The 14,625-nt window shown below is 53.9% G+C and overlaps 6 protein-coding genes and 2 non-coding genes across 8 annotated transcripts; 1 reads left to right on the top strand and 7 right to left on the bottom strand.

Moving 5' to 3' along the window:
• Positions 1-4: 4 nt before the first annotated feature.
• BDY24DRAFT_267690 (uncharacterized protein) lies at positions 5-2,956 on the top strand. The gene is made up of 7 exons (XM_076636891.1): positions 5-827; positions 913-1,126; positions 1,249-1,403; positions 1,508-2,229; positions 2,337-2,447; positions 2,624-2,744; positions 2,868-2,956. Exons 1-6 carry the CDS (start codon positions 413-415, stop codon positions 2,711-2,713), a joined length of 1,707 nt encoding a protein of 568 aa, XP_076498875.1. The 5' UTR covers positions 5-412; the 3' UTR covers positions 2,714-2,744; positions 2,868-2,956.
• Positions 2,957-3,110: 154 nt separating this feature from the next.
• Positions 3,111-6,007, bottom strand: BDY24DRAFT_406280 (MFS general substrate transporter; the record flags this gene model as incomplete). Its single annotated transcript, XM_076642696.1, has 15 exons — positions 3,111-3,227; positions 3,308-3,424; positions 3,504-3,622; positions 3,712-3,799; positions 3,870-3,918; positions 3,993-4,195; positions 4,280-4,315; positions 4,478-4,559; positions 4,635-4,883; positions 4,954-5,029; positions 5,126-5,244; positions 5,342-5,440; positions 5,534-5,637; positions 5,723-5,772; positions 5,875-6,007. The coding sequence occupies 15 exons, from the start codon at positions 6,005-6,007 to the stop codon at positions 3,111-3,113; spliced, it is 1,641 nt and encodes a 546-aa protein (XP_076498874.1).
• A 488-nt stretch (positions 6,008-6,495) lies between these two features.
• On the bottom strand, positions 6,496-6,578 carry BDY24DRAFT_t27. The gene has a single exon. It is a non-coding gene; the product is annotated as a tRNA-Arg (tRNA).
• Positions 6,579-7,841: 1,263 nt separating this feature from the next.
• Positions 7,842-7,924, bottom strand: BDY24DRAFT_t26. Its single transcript has one exon. It is a non-coding gene; the product is annotated as a tRNA-Gly (tRNA).
• A 520-nt stretch (positions 7,925-8,444) lies between these two features.
• BDY24DRAFT_381948 (DUF4870 domain-containing protein) lies at positions 8,445-9,853 on the bottom strand. Its single transcript, XM_076639436.1, has 6 exons — positions 9,791-9,853; positions 9,569-9,706; positions 9,265-9,444; positions 9,061-9,111; positions 8,866-8,989; positions 8,445-8,776 (listed from the first exon to the last, which is right to left on the bottom strand). Exons 1-6 carry the CDS (start codon positions 9,804-9,806, stop codon positions 8,683-8,685), a joined length of 603 nt encoding a protein of 200 aa, XP_076498873.1. The 5' UTR covers positions 9,807-9,853; the 3' UTR covers positions 8,445-8,682.
• Positions 9,854-9,943: 90 nt separating this feature from the next.
• Positions 9,944-11,099, bottom strand: BDY24DRAFT_381946 (uncharacterized protein). Its single transcript, XM_076639435.1, has 3 exons — positions 10,888-11,099; positions 10,609-10,701; positions 9,944-10,484 (listed from the first exon to the last, which is right to left on the bottom strand). Exons 1-3 carry the CDS (start codon positions 11,035-11,037, stop codon positions 10,254-10,256), a joined length of 474 nt encoding a protein of 157 aa, XP_076498872.1. The 5' UTR covers positions 11,038-11,099; the 3' UTR covers positions 9,944-10,253.
• Positions 11,100-11,320: 221 nt separating this feature from the next.
• On the bottom strand, positions 11,321-12,171 carry BDY24DRAFT_267539 (uncharacterized protein). Its single transcript, XM_076636890.1, has 4 exons — positions 11,856-12,171; positions 11,647-11,713; positions 11,460-11,552; positions 11,321-11,374 (listed from the first exon to the last, which is right to left on the bottom strand). The coding sequence occupies exons 1-4, from the start codon at positions 12,040-12,042 to the stop codon at positions 11,362-11,364; spliced, it is 360 nt and encodes a 119-aa protein (XP_076498871.1). The 5' UTR covers positions 12,043-12,171; the 3' UTR covers positions 11,321-11,361.
• On the bottom strand, positions 12,154-14,335 carry BDY24DRAFT_381943 (uncharacterized protein). The gene is made up of 10 exons (XM_076639434.1): positions 14,109-14,335; positions 14,009-14,036; positions 13,831-13,891; positions 13,797-13,807; positions 13,194-13,618; positions 12,971-13,115; positions 12,835-12,900; positions 12,661-12,761; positions 12,459-12,527; positions 12,154-12,343 (listed from the first exon to the last, which is right to left on the bottom strand). The coding sequence occupies exons 1-10, from the start codon at positions 14,294-14,296 to the stop codon at positions 12,301-12,303; spliced, it is 1,137 nt and encodes a 378-aa protein (XP_076498870.1). The 5' UTR covers positions 14,297-14,335; the 3' UTR covers positions 12,154-12,300.
• Positions 14,336-14,625: the final 290 nt, after the last annotated feature.

The following is a 14,625-nucleotide window of genomic DNA, read 5'->3' as shown; positions in this document are numbered from 1 at the left end:
GGGAAGGAGCTTCTTCGTTGAGCTCGCGTTACGATTTCGGACTCAATCTCAAGGAAAGCCTCGCCGGGAGCTCATTTTTCTCCCCTCTCAACGACCAGCATCGAAAAACACAAATTCACCGACAACAGGCCACTCCGCTGGGCATGCTCTCTCAAACTACTACTCCCGCTCGAGCTCTCGCTTCAGGTGGAGGAACAGGAGGAGGCGCGTTGAGCTCTTCGCGAAGGAAGGGAGGAGGAGGAGGAGTCAGGTTGCTCTGGAGAGGCGCGTTCGAGTTTGGGGAAGGCGTCGTTTTGGATGGTGAGTTCGATAGAGGATAGAGAGAGGACTGCGGAGCTGCTATGGGAGTGACGTCGAGGCGTGAAAAGGGGAGTGGGAAAGAGGGAAAGGAGAGCGAGGAAGGGAGACGTCCATGTTGACCTTCGATCCTCTCTCCTTCCCTCCTCCTCCAGGAATCGCCTTCATCTCGCACCTCTCCTTCCCTTCAGCAACTCCTTCTTCATCCACAGCCAAGCTAGGAGCGTCTTCTTCCGCAGCAGCTACAGCAGCTTCTCCTATCTTTCCACCTCGAGGATCAACCTCCACGACTCCCACGACGCACTCCTTCCTCCCTCCTTCTTCAGCTCCTCCTCCTCCTCCTCCTCAGCCCTCCTCCCTCTCTTCACCTTCCACTCAACTCGACCCAGCAACTCTCATCAAACCTAAACCCAAACGAGCCGTCCTCTTCTCCTCAGGGATCGAATCAGCTTCGAATCCAGCTCATCAGTCTCCGAGTTCAAGCTCACATCCAACCGAGGGAGGAGGAGCAGGGAACAACACGCCCAAAGGTTCGTCTCTTTCCTCCTTCTTAAAAAAACCTTTCTCTACGAACCTCAGACTCATAACTTCGCGCGCTGGTATCTCGTCCATCAGCCTCCTCTCAGTTCTTCTCAACAACCATCCCGTCCCCTTCGCCTTTCCCACTCACCTCTGAAACCGATCTCCTCCTCTCCCTCGCTCTCGAATCCCTCAAGGGAAGACCGTCCATTCGCTATCGAGGGCTCGTTAGGATCGGAGTGGCAGAGGTGGAGAAGGAAGCTGGGGAGAAGGTTGAAGGGACCGTGGAGGGGGAAGGAGGAGTGAGACTGTGAGTTCTTTCTTTCAGACGCGTCGCGTCGAGATCTCCTCCTCCTTCGCTGTTTCTTCGCTTGTCCCTTCGTCAACCTGAACTGATATCTATTCGTTCCTCTTGTTCTCTGTCCCTCACAGGTACACCGATCCCCGCTGCCCCCTCGTCCTCAACTTCCTTCGTCGCCAACTCCTCCTCCTCCTTTCGCCCTCTTCCTCTTCCAACCCCTCCCCTCTCGACGCCTCAGGCCGCACAACCCACGGGATCCTCATCGGTCTAGGAGACGAGTCCGTTGGTACGTTTCTTTTCTTTCCTTTCCGATCCCTCTCGAAAGAAACCCTCTAATCGTTCTCTTTTCTCAACCCCAACTAACCCTAACCACCCTCGTCCCTCCCTTAGAATCCTCCAACCTCATCATCTACGCCCTCTCTTCACCCTCTTCCTCCTCCAACACCCTTCAACCTCAGCCCATGACCCTCCACCTGGGTCGCTACAACCCCTCCCCTCCCACCCCTCTGCCAGGAGGCAAGGTCCCTCCTCGGCCGGACGATCCTGCGCCTAGGAGACCGCCGTTCGCTGTTTCGGGGAAGAGTAGGTCGTTTGGGAGGGAGAGGGAGAAGAGGAAGAGCGTAGGCGGTGGGGAAAAGGAGAAGGAAAAGGAGAAGGAAAAGAGCAAGAGGACGAAACCCAACCCGATGGAGAAGACGACGGGAGGGATGGCGGTTGGATCGGGTTCGAGTTCCAGGAGAAGTGGGAGTGGGACGAGAGAGTTGGAAGAGCCTGAGAAGGGAAGAGGGGAAGAGGAGGAGGAGAGGGACGTGTTTGGATCGAGGAGGTCGGAGTCGAAATCTGCGTCGGCGGGTCCGTCGGAGGGAGGGAAGAAGAGGGTTTCTTCGGTCGGGGAATTGGGTGGGAGTGTGAAGGAGGAGGTGGATGTTGAGGTTGAGGAGCTGGGGTTGGGTGTGGGTGTGGGTGCTGGCGGGGAGGAGAAGGTTGGGAACGGGAAGGGCAAGGAGAAGGACGGTGGGAGTGCTGCTGCTGCTGCTGCCGTCGTGACGGCGAGTGGAGGAGCTGGTGGAGGAAGGAAGAAGGCTACTTCTCAGGAAACGCATAACAAAGCTGTGAGTGTTCGCTCGTCTCTTTTCTCGTTGGGTGGGTCGACGGCAAAGAACGACGCGTCGAAACTGACTCCTTTTTGGGGGGGGGGCGCGGGCTCGAAAACAAACAGCACATCAAAACCGCCGCCATCCAAGCTTTGCTCGAAAGGGAGATCACGAAGGACGATCCCGAGTTCAAGGAGTTGTGGAACTGGGTCGTGCGAGGGTCGGGGTTCGCGCTGGTGAGTTTTTTTGGGGGGGCGTCCAGCTCGTCCTTTCCTTTTTTTCCTCCTCCTCGCCTTTCCCTTCGCTCGTCTCTTTGTTTTTTTTAAAAAAGTCGGGCTGGAGAGAAGCAAGAGTCTCGGTGACTTCTTTGTGTCGCTGACCTTCTTTCGTTTTGCTTTCCGTTTCGGGACAGAGGAACCAAATCAGCACCAAGATCATCACCGCTCTGGAGGTTCAGAGGGTTGTGGGAGCTCATTTGGAGTTGTATTTGCCTGCCTGCTGAGGGGGTGTAGGTGTGTGGGTTTTGGGTTCGGGTGAGTTTGAGGTTGTGGTTTCGGGGAGAGGGAGAGGGGGAGGAAGGAGGGAGAGAGGAAGACGATACGCGGACGCGGACGCGGACGCTGACTCTCGTCTGTTCTCTTCTCGTCGTTTCGCAGATCTCCCACAAGCCGCCGACTTTGCTCTCGTCGTCTTTGCAGCCCGAGCTTGTTTTGATATAATGTGTTTACGCTCTCTCGCTCTCGTTCTCTTCGACGCACAACGTTTCACGTCTTCTTCCTCGAGATCAAAGAGATAGTACGAAACCGAGAAAACCCACCCAAATCTATGACTAATCTAGCACTACCGCACCCCATCTCCGACACTGGGCTACTTCAAACAAAACAGTTAAGAGACCTCGCTCAAGCACTGCCCTCCTCCTCGTCCGTCGAAGAAGCGACGGGTTTCGCGTCGACCGTCTCGGGAAGATGGTGCTCCTGGATGGGCAGCATCGAGAGGAACATGAAGAAAGCTCCGATCTGCATCGACCAAGAAAGGGGCCGAAGTCAGCTTTAGGGGGGAGGGTGGACGAAGGACGACAGGAGACGAGGGGACGAACGATCTGAATGAAGAAAACCGTTCGAAGCGCCAACGCCCACGAGTCGGTAGCCTTCTCCTGGAGATCGGGAGGGAGGGTGTGTATGTAGGCTGTCGAGTCGAGGATGTTTTTGATGATCTGTTCGAAAGTCGAAAGAGGAAGGAGAGAACAAGTCAGCGCCGACGAAAAGCGAAGTCGAAGGAAAGGGAGGACGCACCTTATCAGCCTTGTGCCCGACGATTCGAGCTTTGAGGTTCTTCTCCAGGATGGATTGGGTGAGAGTACTGGAGAGGGAAACTCCAAGGACTTGACCGGCGGTTCGGAAGAGGTAGGAGACTGGGAATGAAACGGGAACGAGGAGTTGAGGCGAGTTAGCAGTCGAGTTGACGGACGAGACGAGAAGTTGTTGGGGAAAAAAAACTCACCTCCGGTAGCGACGGCAATGTGCTCTCGATCGACGGCGGAGATGAGAGCGATGAGACTCGTGGTGAGAGTGACGGCGAATCCGAAACCCTGGATGAGAAGAGACGCATCGAAGAGTCAGCCAGGGAAGACGAACCGTCGGGTTACGTTGAAGACTTACCGAGGGTGCCATCGAGAGGTAGAGGACCCATTCTGGAGAGGTCTTGGACCTGTTAGAGAAAGGAGGGATCGTCGGTTAGTTCAGTGCTTCGGGACGAAGAAGAACGACGAGATTGAAACTTACCACGTCGAGAGACAGACGTTTGCGAAGATGACCAGTAGAGCGCCGATCGTTTGGAGCTTCCAGTATCGACCGGTGTGTCTCATGTACCATCCAGCGAAGAGCGACCCCGAGGCGATACAGATTGAGTTTGGAATGAGATGGGCTCCAGCTGACCCGGCGGTCGAGAGTCGAACAGCCGTAAAGAAGAGGGGAACATTGTAGAGCTGAGATCGGAGTGGAAGTTTAGTTAGCGATTAGGGAAGAGCTTGAGTGAAGAGAAGGGAGAAGAGGGAAGGAGAGAGGCGTACCATCGAGAAGGAAATGAACGAAAGGATGAAGTTTGACTAAAATAAGGGGAGCGGTGTCAGTACTCGTCCTGCATTCGATGAGAGAAGAAGAAACACGTCTCACGAGAGCGACGAAGGCAGGCGTTCGCTGTAGAGAAGGAAAGAGGTGAAAGATCAGGATCTGCTTCGGTCGGAGAGACGGAAAGATGAACGACGAACCTGCTTGAGCATCGAGAACGGAAGGACAGGCTCGACGGCCACGAAGATCTCTACAATAACGAAGAGAACTGTGAACGCACCGCTGTAGATGGAAAGACGGAATACAACGGGTCAGGTCTCGAGTTCCCTCGAGGGAAACGAGACGCGTCCGACTCACCTCGCAACGAGCAACCCCCACACCCTAAGCTCTCCCCAAGCAGCATTCTGAGTGGTCTTCAAGCTCATTCCCAAGAGGAGGCATCCGATGGATCCAACGAGCGTGAGAGATCCGAGGTAATCGATTCGAGCGAGCTTTTGGCGGTGAGAGAACGTCTCGGAGGTGAAGGACGCAGGCTCTCGGATCTTGAGCCACAAGATGAAGAGGGAACCGATGAGAAGAGGTGATTGCATGAGGAAGGCCACTCGCCTGAATGAGAAGACGCAGAAACAATGAGCTCTCGACTCGAAGGATCCGAAATCGATGGACGCGAACCCACCATCCTACGGTGTCAGCCAGCCAACCTCCGAGAGGACCTCCAACTCCAGCTCCCAGTCCGAAGAGAAGATTGGTGACTGCATTGAAGGAAGAACATGGGAAGAAGCGTCAGTTCTGGTCTCGCAAACGCAAGGGAGGGGGAGGGAGCAGAGGAAGAGAGGGAGGAAGCTCACATCCTTGGTAGAGCCCTCTCTGTTTCAAAGGAATGATATCCGAAACAATGACACTTCCGACGACAGCCATTCCTCCTCCTCCCATACCAGCAAACGCTCGAGCTGCGATGAGCTGGTTCCTGGGAGATTTGACCGAAAGAGGGAAGCGATGATGGTCAGCTCGACGCTCCTCCCTCCTCTCCTCCTCTCTCTCAACGTCCTCTCCAGCAAACGTACATCGACTGAGCCAAACCACAGCAGATAGTTCCTGCTCCGAAAAGACCTCCAGCGAGAAGAGAAGCTCCTCGTCGACCGATGATCCCACAGAGGCGACCGCTGGAAAACAAAGAAGCAAGGAGGTCAGCAGAGCGAGAGTCGGACGACCTTGACTGCCCTTGCTTTTTCCGCCTTCCTTCTTGCTGGACGTACTATAGAGGAGTGAAGCAGCATACACTGAGGAGATACGAAGTTCCTATCCAAGATGAGAGCTGCATAGCTTCGAAGGAGGAACCTATGGAGGAGACGAGGGTAGCCTGAGGAGAGAAACGAAAAAGGTGAGCTTCGTTCACTTCCTTCTTTCTGTCCTTGCTCTTTCAAGAGCAAAAGCGAGAGACGTACAACGATGGTCGAGTCCAGAGAAGCAATGAAGGTGAGAGTCCATAGTCCAGCTGTTGATCGAAGCGCGAGAGCAATGATGTTATCAGTACAGCCATCAACAGCTCGAGAGATAGGAAGTCGGAGGGAGAGAAGGAAGGAGGATATGTACGAACTCATGAGCCACCGGAAGTCTGCCGTGCTCATCCCATTCTTCTCTCCGAGCTCAGTCTTGGGAAGAACGACCCCGGGAGGAGAGGGAGCTTCGTCTGTTGTAGGAGCGAGAAGAGGAGAGCGTTCAGTCGACATGATGGTTTGAGGAGGAAAGAGAGAAGCGATTGGGTCGCCGACCTGTGGAAATCAGGATTCGAGACGGGCAGATCCGAAGGTCGATTTTCTTTTTTTCTGCTTAGCTTTTCTTCTCGGACATTGCGTTGGAACTGTGGCGTAAGGGAAATCGATCTTCGCAAAGCTTCAGTACTTCAGACGACTCGAGGGAAGTCAGCGAACGCCTGGGAACGGGAGAGTCGATCTTCGAAGTTCGAGACGCGTCGAGGCGGGAGGGGTTGTCAAAGAAGAGCGGATGGAGGCAAGACGAGCAAACGAAAAGAAGTTCTGCAAGTTCAAGCAAACAGCGACGTGAAGGATGACCTTACCGACCTCCGGCAGAGATCCCAAGGAGAGAAGGTTCCAAAAGGAAAGGCGGGGAGAGATTGGCAAGACGACGTCGCCCCTTCTCCTCCCTCCTCCCTGCCAGAACCTTGCTGGGGGGAGTGGCAGCAAAAAGAAGAACCTTTAGATCATGGCCGGGATCGAACCGACGATTGCTTGATATCAACTGAATCGAAGTCAAGAGTCAAAACCACTAGACCGCACGACCGATTGATGACAGTGAAGCCAGGGTAGAGTGTGAGTCTTCTACGCATGAACTCGCCTGGATGGGCATATCTTCAGAGACCTGGAGGGGAGATCTACCCTTTTCCTGCAAAGGAGCGACTGCTTTGACCTGTGTATAAAGGTGGGAACAAGGTTTGTTTTGATCTTTGAAGCTTCCCCTCTCCCTTTGTCTTCTGCTCTTTTTTTCACTGCGTCCTGATGCTTCCATCCCAGCCTCGCACTCTCACGCGCCCTCTCCTTCCTTGACTCTCGAAAGAAGCTGACCGCCGAAGTCATGGATAAGGCGAACGAAGTCGATTTTGTTGCGACGCGTCGATCAGCGACGTCCGTCGTGCCCCGTCTCTCTTCCTCACTCCTTTCTCGTTGCTCTTAGGCTACAGCTTCAACTTCTGATCTCCAGCTCCCTTCTCCTCGTCCCCTCAGGCTCGAGAGAGAGATCGTTTGCTCTTCGTGAGAACCTCGCCAGGAGTCGTGATGTCGGGAGAGTTCAGTGGGGAAAAGAGGCGTCGACGAAACGAGGGACGCTCTCTTCGCGTCGAGCGGTCGCCAGTTCCTTCCCTTTCTGTGAGGTTGATTTGAACTGCTACTATTCATCTTCCAAGCAGCTCTCGTTACATTCAGGGCTCAAAGTAGTTTGGGTTCGTTCAAAAGAAAGACGAAGGTGTTCGTGGAATCGTGAAGGTGAGCGATGAGTTGACGAACTCGACGCACTCGTCGACTGCTGCTTGCTTCTCTCTCGCACAACTTGATCTGGTTGGAGTAAGACCGCCAGTATTCCTCAACGCTCGCGCCGTCTCATCGTTTCCTCCGCGGCATGCTCTGCTTCAGACGGGATTGGTGCATAGATATCATCTCAACGCTTTCGTGACCTCTGGAGAACTCTATCCTGCAGGGGTCGCTCGAGAACAAGGTGAGAGGGAAAGAAACGGCTCAGGAGGCGACTGGCAGTGGACGCGTCTCGTTCCCTTTTCACCCACTCGTTTCGTCTTGCAGCTCAGTTACTTTCGATGATTTGGCACGCTTATAAACCTTACTTAGGGATCCCCTCTCGCTCAGCAGACACGGAGACAGGCCTTCATCCCCTCAACCGTCCAAGAAGACGCGTCCTCTCCCTCTCTCTCCGTCCTCCCCAACCCTTTCCCTTTCCCCTCACCATTCTTCCCCTCTCAGTCATAAAAGATACCTGCACGACACGAATGCCTCTCTAAACAAAAGAGACGATTTTCGCTCGCCAGAACGGCAAAAATGAGTGAAGCGTGACTCGAACACGCGTCTCAAGAAATTCTCTTAGATGGAAATCTTGAATAATAACCCCTATACGATCCACCCTTTGATGAAAGAGGATCAGGGGCGGTGTACGGATCAGGAGCGCTAAAAACGGCCGTTTTTGGAGAGAAGGGCGACGACGCGACGAGGGGAGGACGGAGGGGGAAGAAAGAGGGAAAGCTGTCGAGATGGGACGGGATGTGACTTTCCCTCTTGGTCTGAGGTGAAGAGATGAAGAATGGGTGGTGTGGGAGAGGTAGAGGTTGAGGAATGAAGAGCGTTTGAGACGGGAGCTCGTCGCGTCGTCTCCCTCTCCCCTCTTCCCCTGTCGAACGGTTTCTTTCGATCGAATGTGAGAACCCAGTTCTTTGCCCTCTCGAGAGAACGAAGCAAGTAAAAGACGTGATGTGATGGGATAGACATGGGGTTGAAAAGGCGAGAAGGGTATGAACGAAAGGGGACAAAAGCGAAACGAAGGCCGAAGCCGGAGCGAAACAAAAGCACGAGTAGAAGTCAAGACTCAAGCGAAGAAGGAAGTACTGAAAACCGAAACATAGGAGACACTCAACCTCTACTAGCAGCATCCGCCTTGATGGCCGCTCCTCTCCTCCCCCTCCCCGTCACTCCTCCTCCCCTCTGTTTATCCACGTCCTCTTCTCCTTGCCTCCTACTTCCCTTTCTCGTCTGTGCCCTCAGATACAGAACCATGAACCCTCATAGTACCACTAGGCTACCCTCTCCAACAGCAAACCGTGTTCTAGCTGCCTCTCCTCCAAACTCCTCTCCCCCTACCCGTCAACTCCTCAAAGCCCGACTCGAAACTACTCGTCCCCGACCCACCGATCTGCGTAGTCTCCTATCACCGGCAGGTAGAACCTCTCAAGTCCTCTGTTCGCATCGGTGTAAGCTCGGAAGCTAGATCGTCCAAGTACAAAGCGCGAGGAAACGCGTCGAGTCAGCACTCGAAGAAGGACGAAGAGGAAACGAAGACGAGACAGACTCACACCATGTAACCCACAGCTCCGATCTCAAAGATGACGTAGATCCACTTGAGGAATCTCCAGAAGAGAAGGGAGATGAAGAAGTGAAGGACGAGGAGGGGGGTGGTGAGGAGTGCGGATTGGTAGGCTGAGGAGGGAGATCGAAAGAATGGTCAGCCCTCAAAGAGACGAAGGAAAGAAAGAAGCGGAAGAGCGCACCATGGAACCGAACGTAGTCGTTGGTAGTCTCGAGGATGAGAAGAACGAGAGCTGGCGGAGAGAAGACGAAGGAAAGGAAGGAGGGCAAGTGAGGGCGAGATGACCGCGGGGTGAGCTTGAGTCTCAGCTTCCCTTCCTCCTTCTCTGCTCCTCCTTCCAGCGATAGGAGGACGTAGAAAGCTTCTGAGGGAAGATGGTACTCACCACTCAAAGGTCCTAGGACATAAGCTCCTGCAGCCTCGAAATCCACTCTCCAACCGAACCTCGTCTCCCAGCTGTTGGCAGTCCCTCCCTGCTCAGCTGCATTCGCTCCTCCGCCTACTCCGTTGGAAGATGAGCCCTGAGAGGGTCCAGCTGGGACGGAAGAGTACGAGCTTTGAGCAACTGTATGCAAAATCAACCGAGAAGCGGAAGGGAAGGGCCAAAGGGAGAAGGAGGGGGAAGGTCAGCAAAGAAGAAGCGTGAGCTCTCCTCCTCCTTCTTTCGGAAGGTCATCGTTGAAACGCACCTCCGTTCGATCCTCCAGACTGGTAGCCAGCTCCAGGGAGGAAGCTCGACGCATCACGGTTGAACCATGGTCTTTTGGGTTGTTTGGAGGAGGATTTGGTGGGTGAATCGTCTGGAGGAAGGTCGGGAGGAGGTTGGTCTGAGGAGTCGACGGAGAGATCCGAGGCGAGAGAGCGTCAGTATCAGCTCTGGTTGTAGATGAAGGGTGGGAGGAAGATCGTACAGGGCGCAAAAGACATGGTGAAGAGAAAAGGGCGGGAAGAAAGATGGGTTTAGCGAGGTGGTGAGCGTTTGAGGAAGGGAGGGAGGGAGGTCGGAGGAAGAGACGCTCTCCATTCGGACGCAGATGAGATGACGAGTCCTGCGCTTTCGAGAAGGCAGATCGTGAGGCAGACATGCGATATAGACTAGGGCGGCGAGAGAGAGAAAGAAGATGCTAAGCGTTAAGAAAGAAGACGAAAAAAGGGAGAGAGCGAAAGCAAGAGAGTCCGTGCGAGAGGAGGTCGTCGGGAAAGTGAAGTCGTGAAAAGAGTGAAAGGAAAGGATTGTCCATGAAGAAGCAAGAGAGAACGTCCTTAGAGGTCCGAAGTAGTCCTAGTAAGAATAGGTACGTAGAGAGGAAGAAATGAAGAGCTCTAGCTAGAAAGGTCCAAAAGAGAGGAGAGAAGGGGGACGACGAGTCGAGCTCACATCAAGACCGACAGCCCTCCTGCCACCAAAGCAACAGCGAGAGTAGCTCCTCCAACAATCACTCCCCTCGAAGCTCCTGCTGTATAGGCGTCGTCGGGTCCAGAGTTGAAGCCTGACTGTCCAGGAGCAGCAGCTGTTTGTGTCTCGGCAGATCCTGCGTTGACCGTCGACGGAGCGAAAGGAAGAGTAGTAGGCGTGGTGGAAGTTGAACTGGCTGCAGCAGCGGTCTGGGGAGTGAGGAAAAGCAAGGAGATCAGTCCGAAGAGAGCAGAGGAGCAGAGATTGAGCTCAGGAAGGAGGATCGAGCTGAAGAGGAAGGAGCCAAGGGGAGGGAGAGGGAGAAGAGCTCACCGTTTGAGTGTTTGCAGCAACCGTATAGTTTACAAGAACCGACGTGGTGACTTGTGAGCTAACAGTTCCATTAACGACGAGAGTCTCGAACAGCTGAAGGCGAAGGGAAGCGGGGGGATGAAGGGAGAGGGGAAAGGAAGGAAGGAAAGGTCAGCTTGAGCTCGATCCACCTCTCTCTCTCCCTCTGTTCCTCCTCTAACACCAGCTCCTCACAACCACCAAAGTCATCCTTCGGACAATCTACTCTTCCTCCATCCCTGGGTTGAAACAAGAACTCACCGAGTAGCTCTGAGAGATGACTGGAGCGACCGAAGTCGCAGTGCTGTTTCCTCCTGCTCCAGACGAGACCCTCGAGCTGCTGCTGTTCTGAGCGACGACCGAGAGGGGGAGAACGAGAAGGAAGGAAGCTAAGAGGGAGGAAGATAGCATGGTCGTAGGGGGACGAGGGGAGGTCAAGAAGAGGGAAGAGAGGAAACGAGAGAGTCGTGGTTGGGGGGTTTGGGAGAGGAAGCAGGTCGATTTCAGCCTCCTCGCCCGGTCGAAAGTTGGCTGGGCGAAGAGGGAGAAAATCTTCTCGTGAAAGAGTCGTGGAAGGGGGAGATCTGTAGAGTTGTGCTGAATGCATGAATCAAGACTGAAGTTTTTCTTCTCTTTTTCAAAGAGGTTCGAACGAAGCGACGATTCTTCGAACGACTGTCGCAGATGAGAAGACATCGGCATAGGTATGCAGAGCGAGCCTTTCCGTAGTCAAAATCACGACTTGTCTCTGAGAGTACAAAAAAGGTGAAACAGCAAAGATCAGCTCTGAAAGCTTGAGGACGACAACAACGTCGAGAACGGTTTCAACTCACGCGACGAAGAACTCCTTCCCAGTAGCAGACTTGTACGCTTCTCGGATCTGATCAGAGATCATCTCGTCCTTGGCCTGTTCAGCTGCACTTTCACTGTAGGGAAACGAAGACGAGGTCAGCAAGAGGCCTTTCCTTCGTTGACGCCGACGCGTCGTTCCTTCGTCGAACCGAACTGAACTGAACTCACTTCGACTGATCTCCTCCTCCCATGACGTGCTCCTGGATATAGTCGACGGTCTTGTCGAGGTAGTCCTCTGTATTCGGGATGAAGAACGAGACGACGAAGAGAGGAGGAAGGTCAGCGTCGACCTGCTTGAGCTGGCCCCAACGAGCGACGAGAGCGTAACGACAAAGCGAAGAGACGGTAGAAAGTAGAGGGTATGGGGGTATACGCACCCTTTGCTTCACCAGAAGCTCCTCCTCCGAGAGCGTTGTTGATCTTGCCCATGAAACCTCCTCCTCCGCCTCCTGCTCCCGTCCTCTGTTCTCTCTGCTGCTGCTGCTGCTGCTCATTCTGATTCCCGATAGACGAGTTGGAGTTGGACTCTCCCGTTCCAGAGATGGCGGATTTGATGTAGTCCATGACGAAAGAGTCGGTTGGTTCAGAAGGAGATGGTGGTGTGGTTGTTGGAAGGAAACGAGATGGAGCCCTCCTTTGAACGAGTGCGACGTGACGTCAAAAGAAGTCTAGTGAGAGGGGGAAGCGCGTCAAGGGTGTCGAATCCGTTCTTAGGAAAGGTAAGAGAGTCGCAAAATCTCGAAAGGGCCTGCTCATCGGATCTCCAAACATGTAAGAAGTATAGGTTGGGATCGAAGGAAGGCTGTCGTTGTCCGTTCGAGGTCAAGCTGCAGGAGTAGGGGAGGGAGGGTTCGTCGCGAGAACGCTGGAGAGACGGATGGGAGGAGAGAGAGAGAACGGGACGGAGATGTAAGTTGAGCGTCAGTTTGGACTGGGAAAAGAGATTGAACGAGAAAGAGAAGGAAGAAGGAAGGACGCACCTCGCCTTCGCCTCGACCTTCTTAAGGCGATTCTCCCTCGCTCGTTCCTGCCTCTCGTGAAGCTTGAGACTGCAGGAAAAGGGAGGAAGAACAAAAGAGATCAGTCACAAGCTCCTACGAACACAAACTCCCCGGAAGGAACGAAGAAGGAACGCTGAGGAGAGGAGAGGGACGCGTCGAGAAAAGCGAGACGAGAACTCACAGGTACGCGTAGTGACCATCCGCTCCTCCATGACTCCTATACGCGAGAGCTTTGACCGAAGCCTCTAGGTAGTGTCGTCCAGGCTTAACGTCGTCGTTCCACTGGGAGAGAAAAAGCAAGAGACACAGAGGTCAGAAAGGCGCGTCGAAAGAACGAAAGAACGAGTAGACGAACCGAAAGGTCTGTTTCCTTGATCGAGAGGAGCTCCCGATCCGAAACCTTGTAATAGGACTTCGCCTCCTGTTGTGGCCGAAAGCAGATACGAGGTCAGCGATGTAAGGGACGGAGGAAGAAAAGGGAAGCGACGCACCGAGTGAGAGAGGTGAGGAGAATTCACAATATCCGAGATCTGCTCTCGCCACGGTGACGGCCAAGGGTCGTATAGTTCGCTATCTTCGGATTTAGATCCTGTCGTAAGCTGTAGGTAACGGGCGACCCTTGGGTGAGGAGGTAGACTGAAGGAGAAGAAGAGTCGAGAGGAAGGAGGGTCAGTCGGAGGAAGGCCTCTCAATCCGTGCCAGAGAGTCACTCACCCGTGATTGAACTCAGTCGAACGACGAATATCGTCCCTCTTGTAGACATGAGCCTTGATCACGACGGCATCTTCCTCCTTTGTCGAGCCCAGATGGCGTTCAGCCTCGAACTTCGTCAAAAGAGACACGGCGGCAGCTCTGTCCTCCTGCCTGATGACTCGATCGATCTCCTCCATGGCTTTGAGCGATTCCAGCTCGTTGGCCTCATATTGAGGACCTGTGAGTCCCCAGCCAGCCCAACCCCCAGCGCCGAGGAGGGAACGTCCGGACGAGAAGATCCGTCGAGCTGAATCGAAGGAGCGGTTGTAGGGTCCTGAACTAGGTTTGTGAAAGGGGCCGTAATCAGGGAGAGGGGTTCCATCGGTGTCGATATCGAAGGTATTCAGAGCGCAGACGACGGTGGGAAATTCTGCTTGGAAGAGAACCTGAGAAGCAGAAAAAGACGACGGGTGGTTAGCTCGTCCGACGCCGGTGGGTCAGTGTTCTTCACCAAAGATTTTGAGGTAAGAAGCTGACCTGGAAGACGACTAAGGCAAGAAAACAAACCCAAAAAAGAAAGAACAGAAGGAGGTCAGAGACGAAGCGACCAGCTTCGAGCTCAACGAGGAAGACGAGGCGAGGAGGATTCGAGGCTCACCGTCTCGATAGCACGACCTGAAATATCGGCACACAGCTGAGAGGGCAAGGTGATCTCGCAGCTAAAGATACACAGAGACGTAGGCAAGTAGGATATCGAGCCGAAGACGAAGGTCAGCACGAATGAGTCGAGCTCAACACTTTCTCCTCCCAGTCCCCTCCCTCGAGAAGAAGCTCACCTCCAGGTCCGAATCGACAGATATAATCCTGAAAAACACCACCACCATATGCTCAGCTCACTCATGTTCATACTCGAGGATTCAGAGAAAATAAGCTCACAAGTCCAGCACCTCTACAGGCAGACGACCCAACGGATCGTCTTCTTCCTTCCACTCCTTCTTGATGTCCTGCCAAACAGCGACCTTCTCCTCGAGGACCTTCCTGGGCTTCTTCCTCGGAGGTTCGACGTCCTCATAGTCGGGCGGGTATTGGCATAGTTCGTACACGGGCTGGTATCGAGGAGGCATGAGGGCAAGAAAGAGGGAGGGAAAGGGAGAAGATCGACGTTTGATTAGTCTGAGAGAGCCCCTTTAAGGGTCTGAGCGATCATGTAAGTTCGCTCTCAGGGTCTAGATCCTTTTTCAGCTGCTACGACCGATGAAAATCTGAGCTGGGGCGAGTATCTTCGAGGATCTGATCCGTTCAGAATCGCCGAAAATTTGCCCGCAAGCCGCTCGTTTTGAGCTCCTTTCTCCTCCCTCTCGCCAGGAATGTGTTGAGGGCGTTTTTTTGGAGACTCAGAATAGAACGTGAGCTACTTCCTCTACACTTCGGGAGATTTTGAGAGCGCCAACGA

This window comes from Mrakia frigida (genome assembly GCF_051309035.1).
Source record: "Mrakia frigida strain ATCC 22029 unplaced genomic scaffold BDY24scaffold_7, whole genome shotgun sequence".
Taxonomy (NCBI): Eukaryota; Fungi; Basidiomycota; class Tremellomycetes; order Cystofilobasidiales; family Mrakiaceae; genus Mrakia; species Mrakia frigida.
This window is presented reverse-complemented; position numbering and strand designations above follow the sequence as displayed.

Excerpts from the sequence above, each read along its gene's own strand:
- BDY24DRAFT_267690 (XM_076636891.1), top strand. The coding sequence starts at position 413 with ATGTTGACCTTCGATCCTCTCTCCTTCCCTCCTCCTCCAGGAATCGCC. Across the intron at positions 828-912 it reads AGGGAACAACACGCCCAAAG|CCTCCTCTCAGTTCTTCTCA; the intron begins GTTCGTCTCTTT and ends CTCGTCCATCAG. Across the intron at positions 1,404-1,507 it reads TCTAGGAGACGAGTCCGTTG|AATCCTCCAACCTCATCATC; the intron begins GTACGTTTCTTT and ends TCCCTCCCTTAG.
- BDY24DRAFT_381948 (XM_076639436.1), bottom strand. Across the intron at positions 9,112-9,264 it reads TGTCCTAGGACCTTTGAGTG|CTCTCGTTCTTCTCATCCTC; the intron begins GTGAGTACCATC and ends TCTCTCCGCCAG. Across the intron at positions 8,777-8,865 it reads GGAGCTGTGGGTTACATGGT|CTTCCGAGCTTACACCGATG; the intron begins GTGAGTCTGTCT and ends TGGACGATCTAG.
- BDY24DRAFT_381946 (XM_076639435.1), bottom strand. The coding sequence starts at position 11,037 with ATGCTATCTTCCTCCCTCTTAGCTTCCTTCCTTCTCGTTCTCCCCCTC. Across the intron at positions 10,702-10,887 it reads TCATCTCTCAGAGCTACTCG|CTGTTCGAGACTCTCGTCGT; the intron begins GTGAGTTCTTGT and ends CTTCGCCTTCAG. Across the intron at positions 10,485-10,608 it reads TTGCTGCAAACACTCAAACG|ACCGCTGCTGCAGCCAGTTC; the intron begins GTGAGCTCTTCT and ends CTCACTCCCCAG.
- BDY24DRAFT_267539 (XM_076636890.1), bottom strand. The coding sequence starts at position 12,042 with ATGGACTACATCAAATCCGCCATCTCTGGAACGGGAGAGTCCAACTCC. Across the intron at positions 11,714-11,855 it reads AGCTTCTGGTGAAGCAAAGG|AGGACTACCTCGACAAGACC; the intron begins GTGCGTATACCC and ends TCCCGAATACAG. Across the intron at positions 11,553-11,646 it reads GGAGGAGGAGATCAGTCGAA|TGAAAGTGCAGCTGAACAGG; the intron begins GTGAGTTCAGTT and ends GTTTCCCTACAG.
- BDY24DRAFT_381943 (XM_076639434.1), bottom strand. The coding sequence starts at position 14,296 with ATGCCTCCTCGATACCAGCCCGTGTACGAACTATGCCAATACCCGCCC. Across the intron at positions 14,037-14,108 it reads CCTGTAGAGGTGCTGGACTT|GATTATATCTGTCGATTCGG; the intron begins GTGAGCTTATTT and ends GGTGTTTTTCAG. Across the intron at positions 13,116-13,193 it reads TCGACTGAGTTCAATCACGG|TCTACCTCCTCACCCAAGGG; the intron begins GTGAGTGACTCT and ends CTTCTCCTTCAG.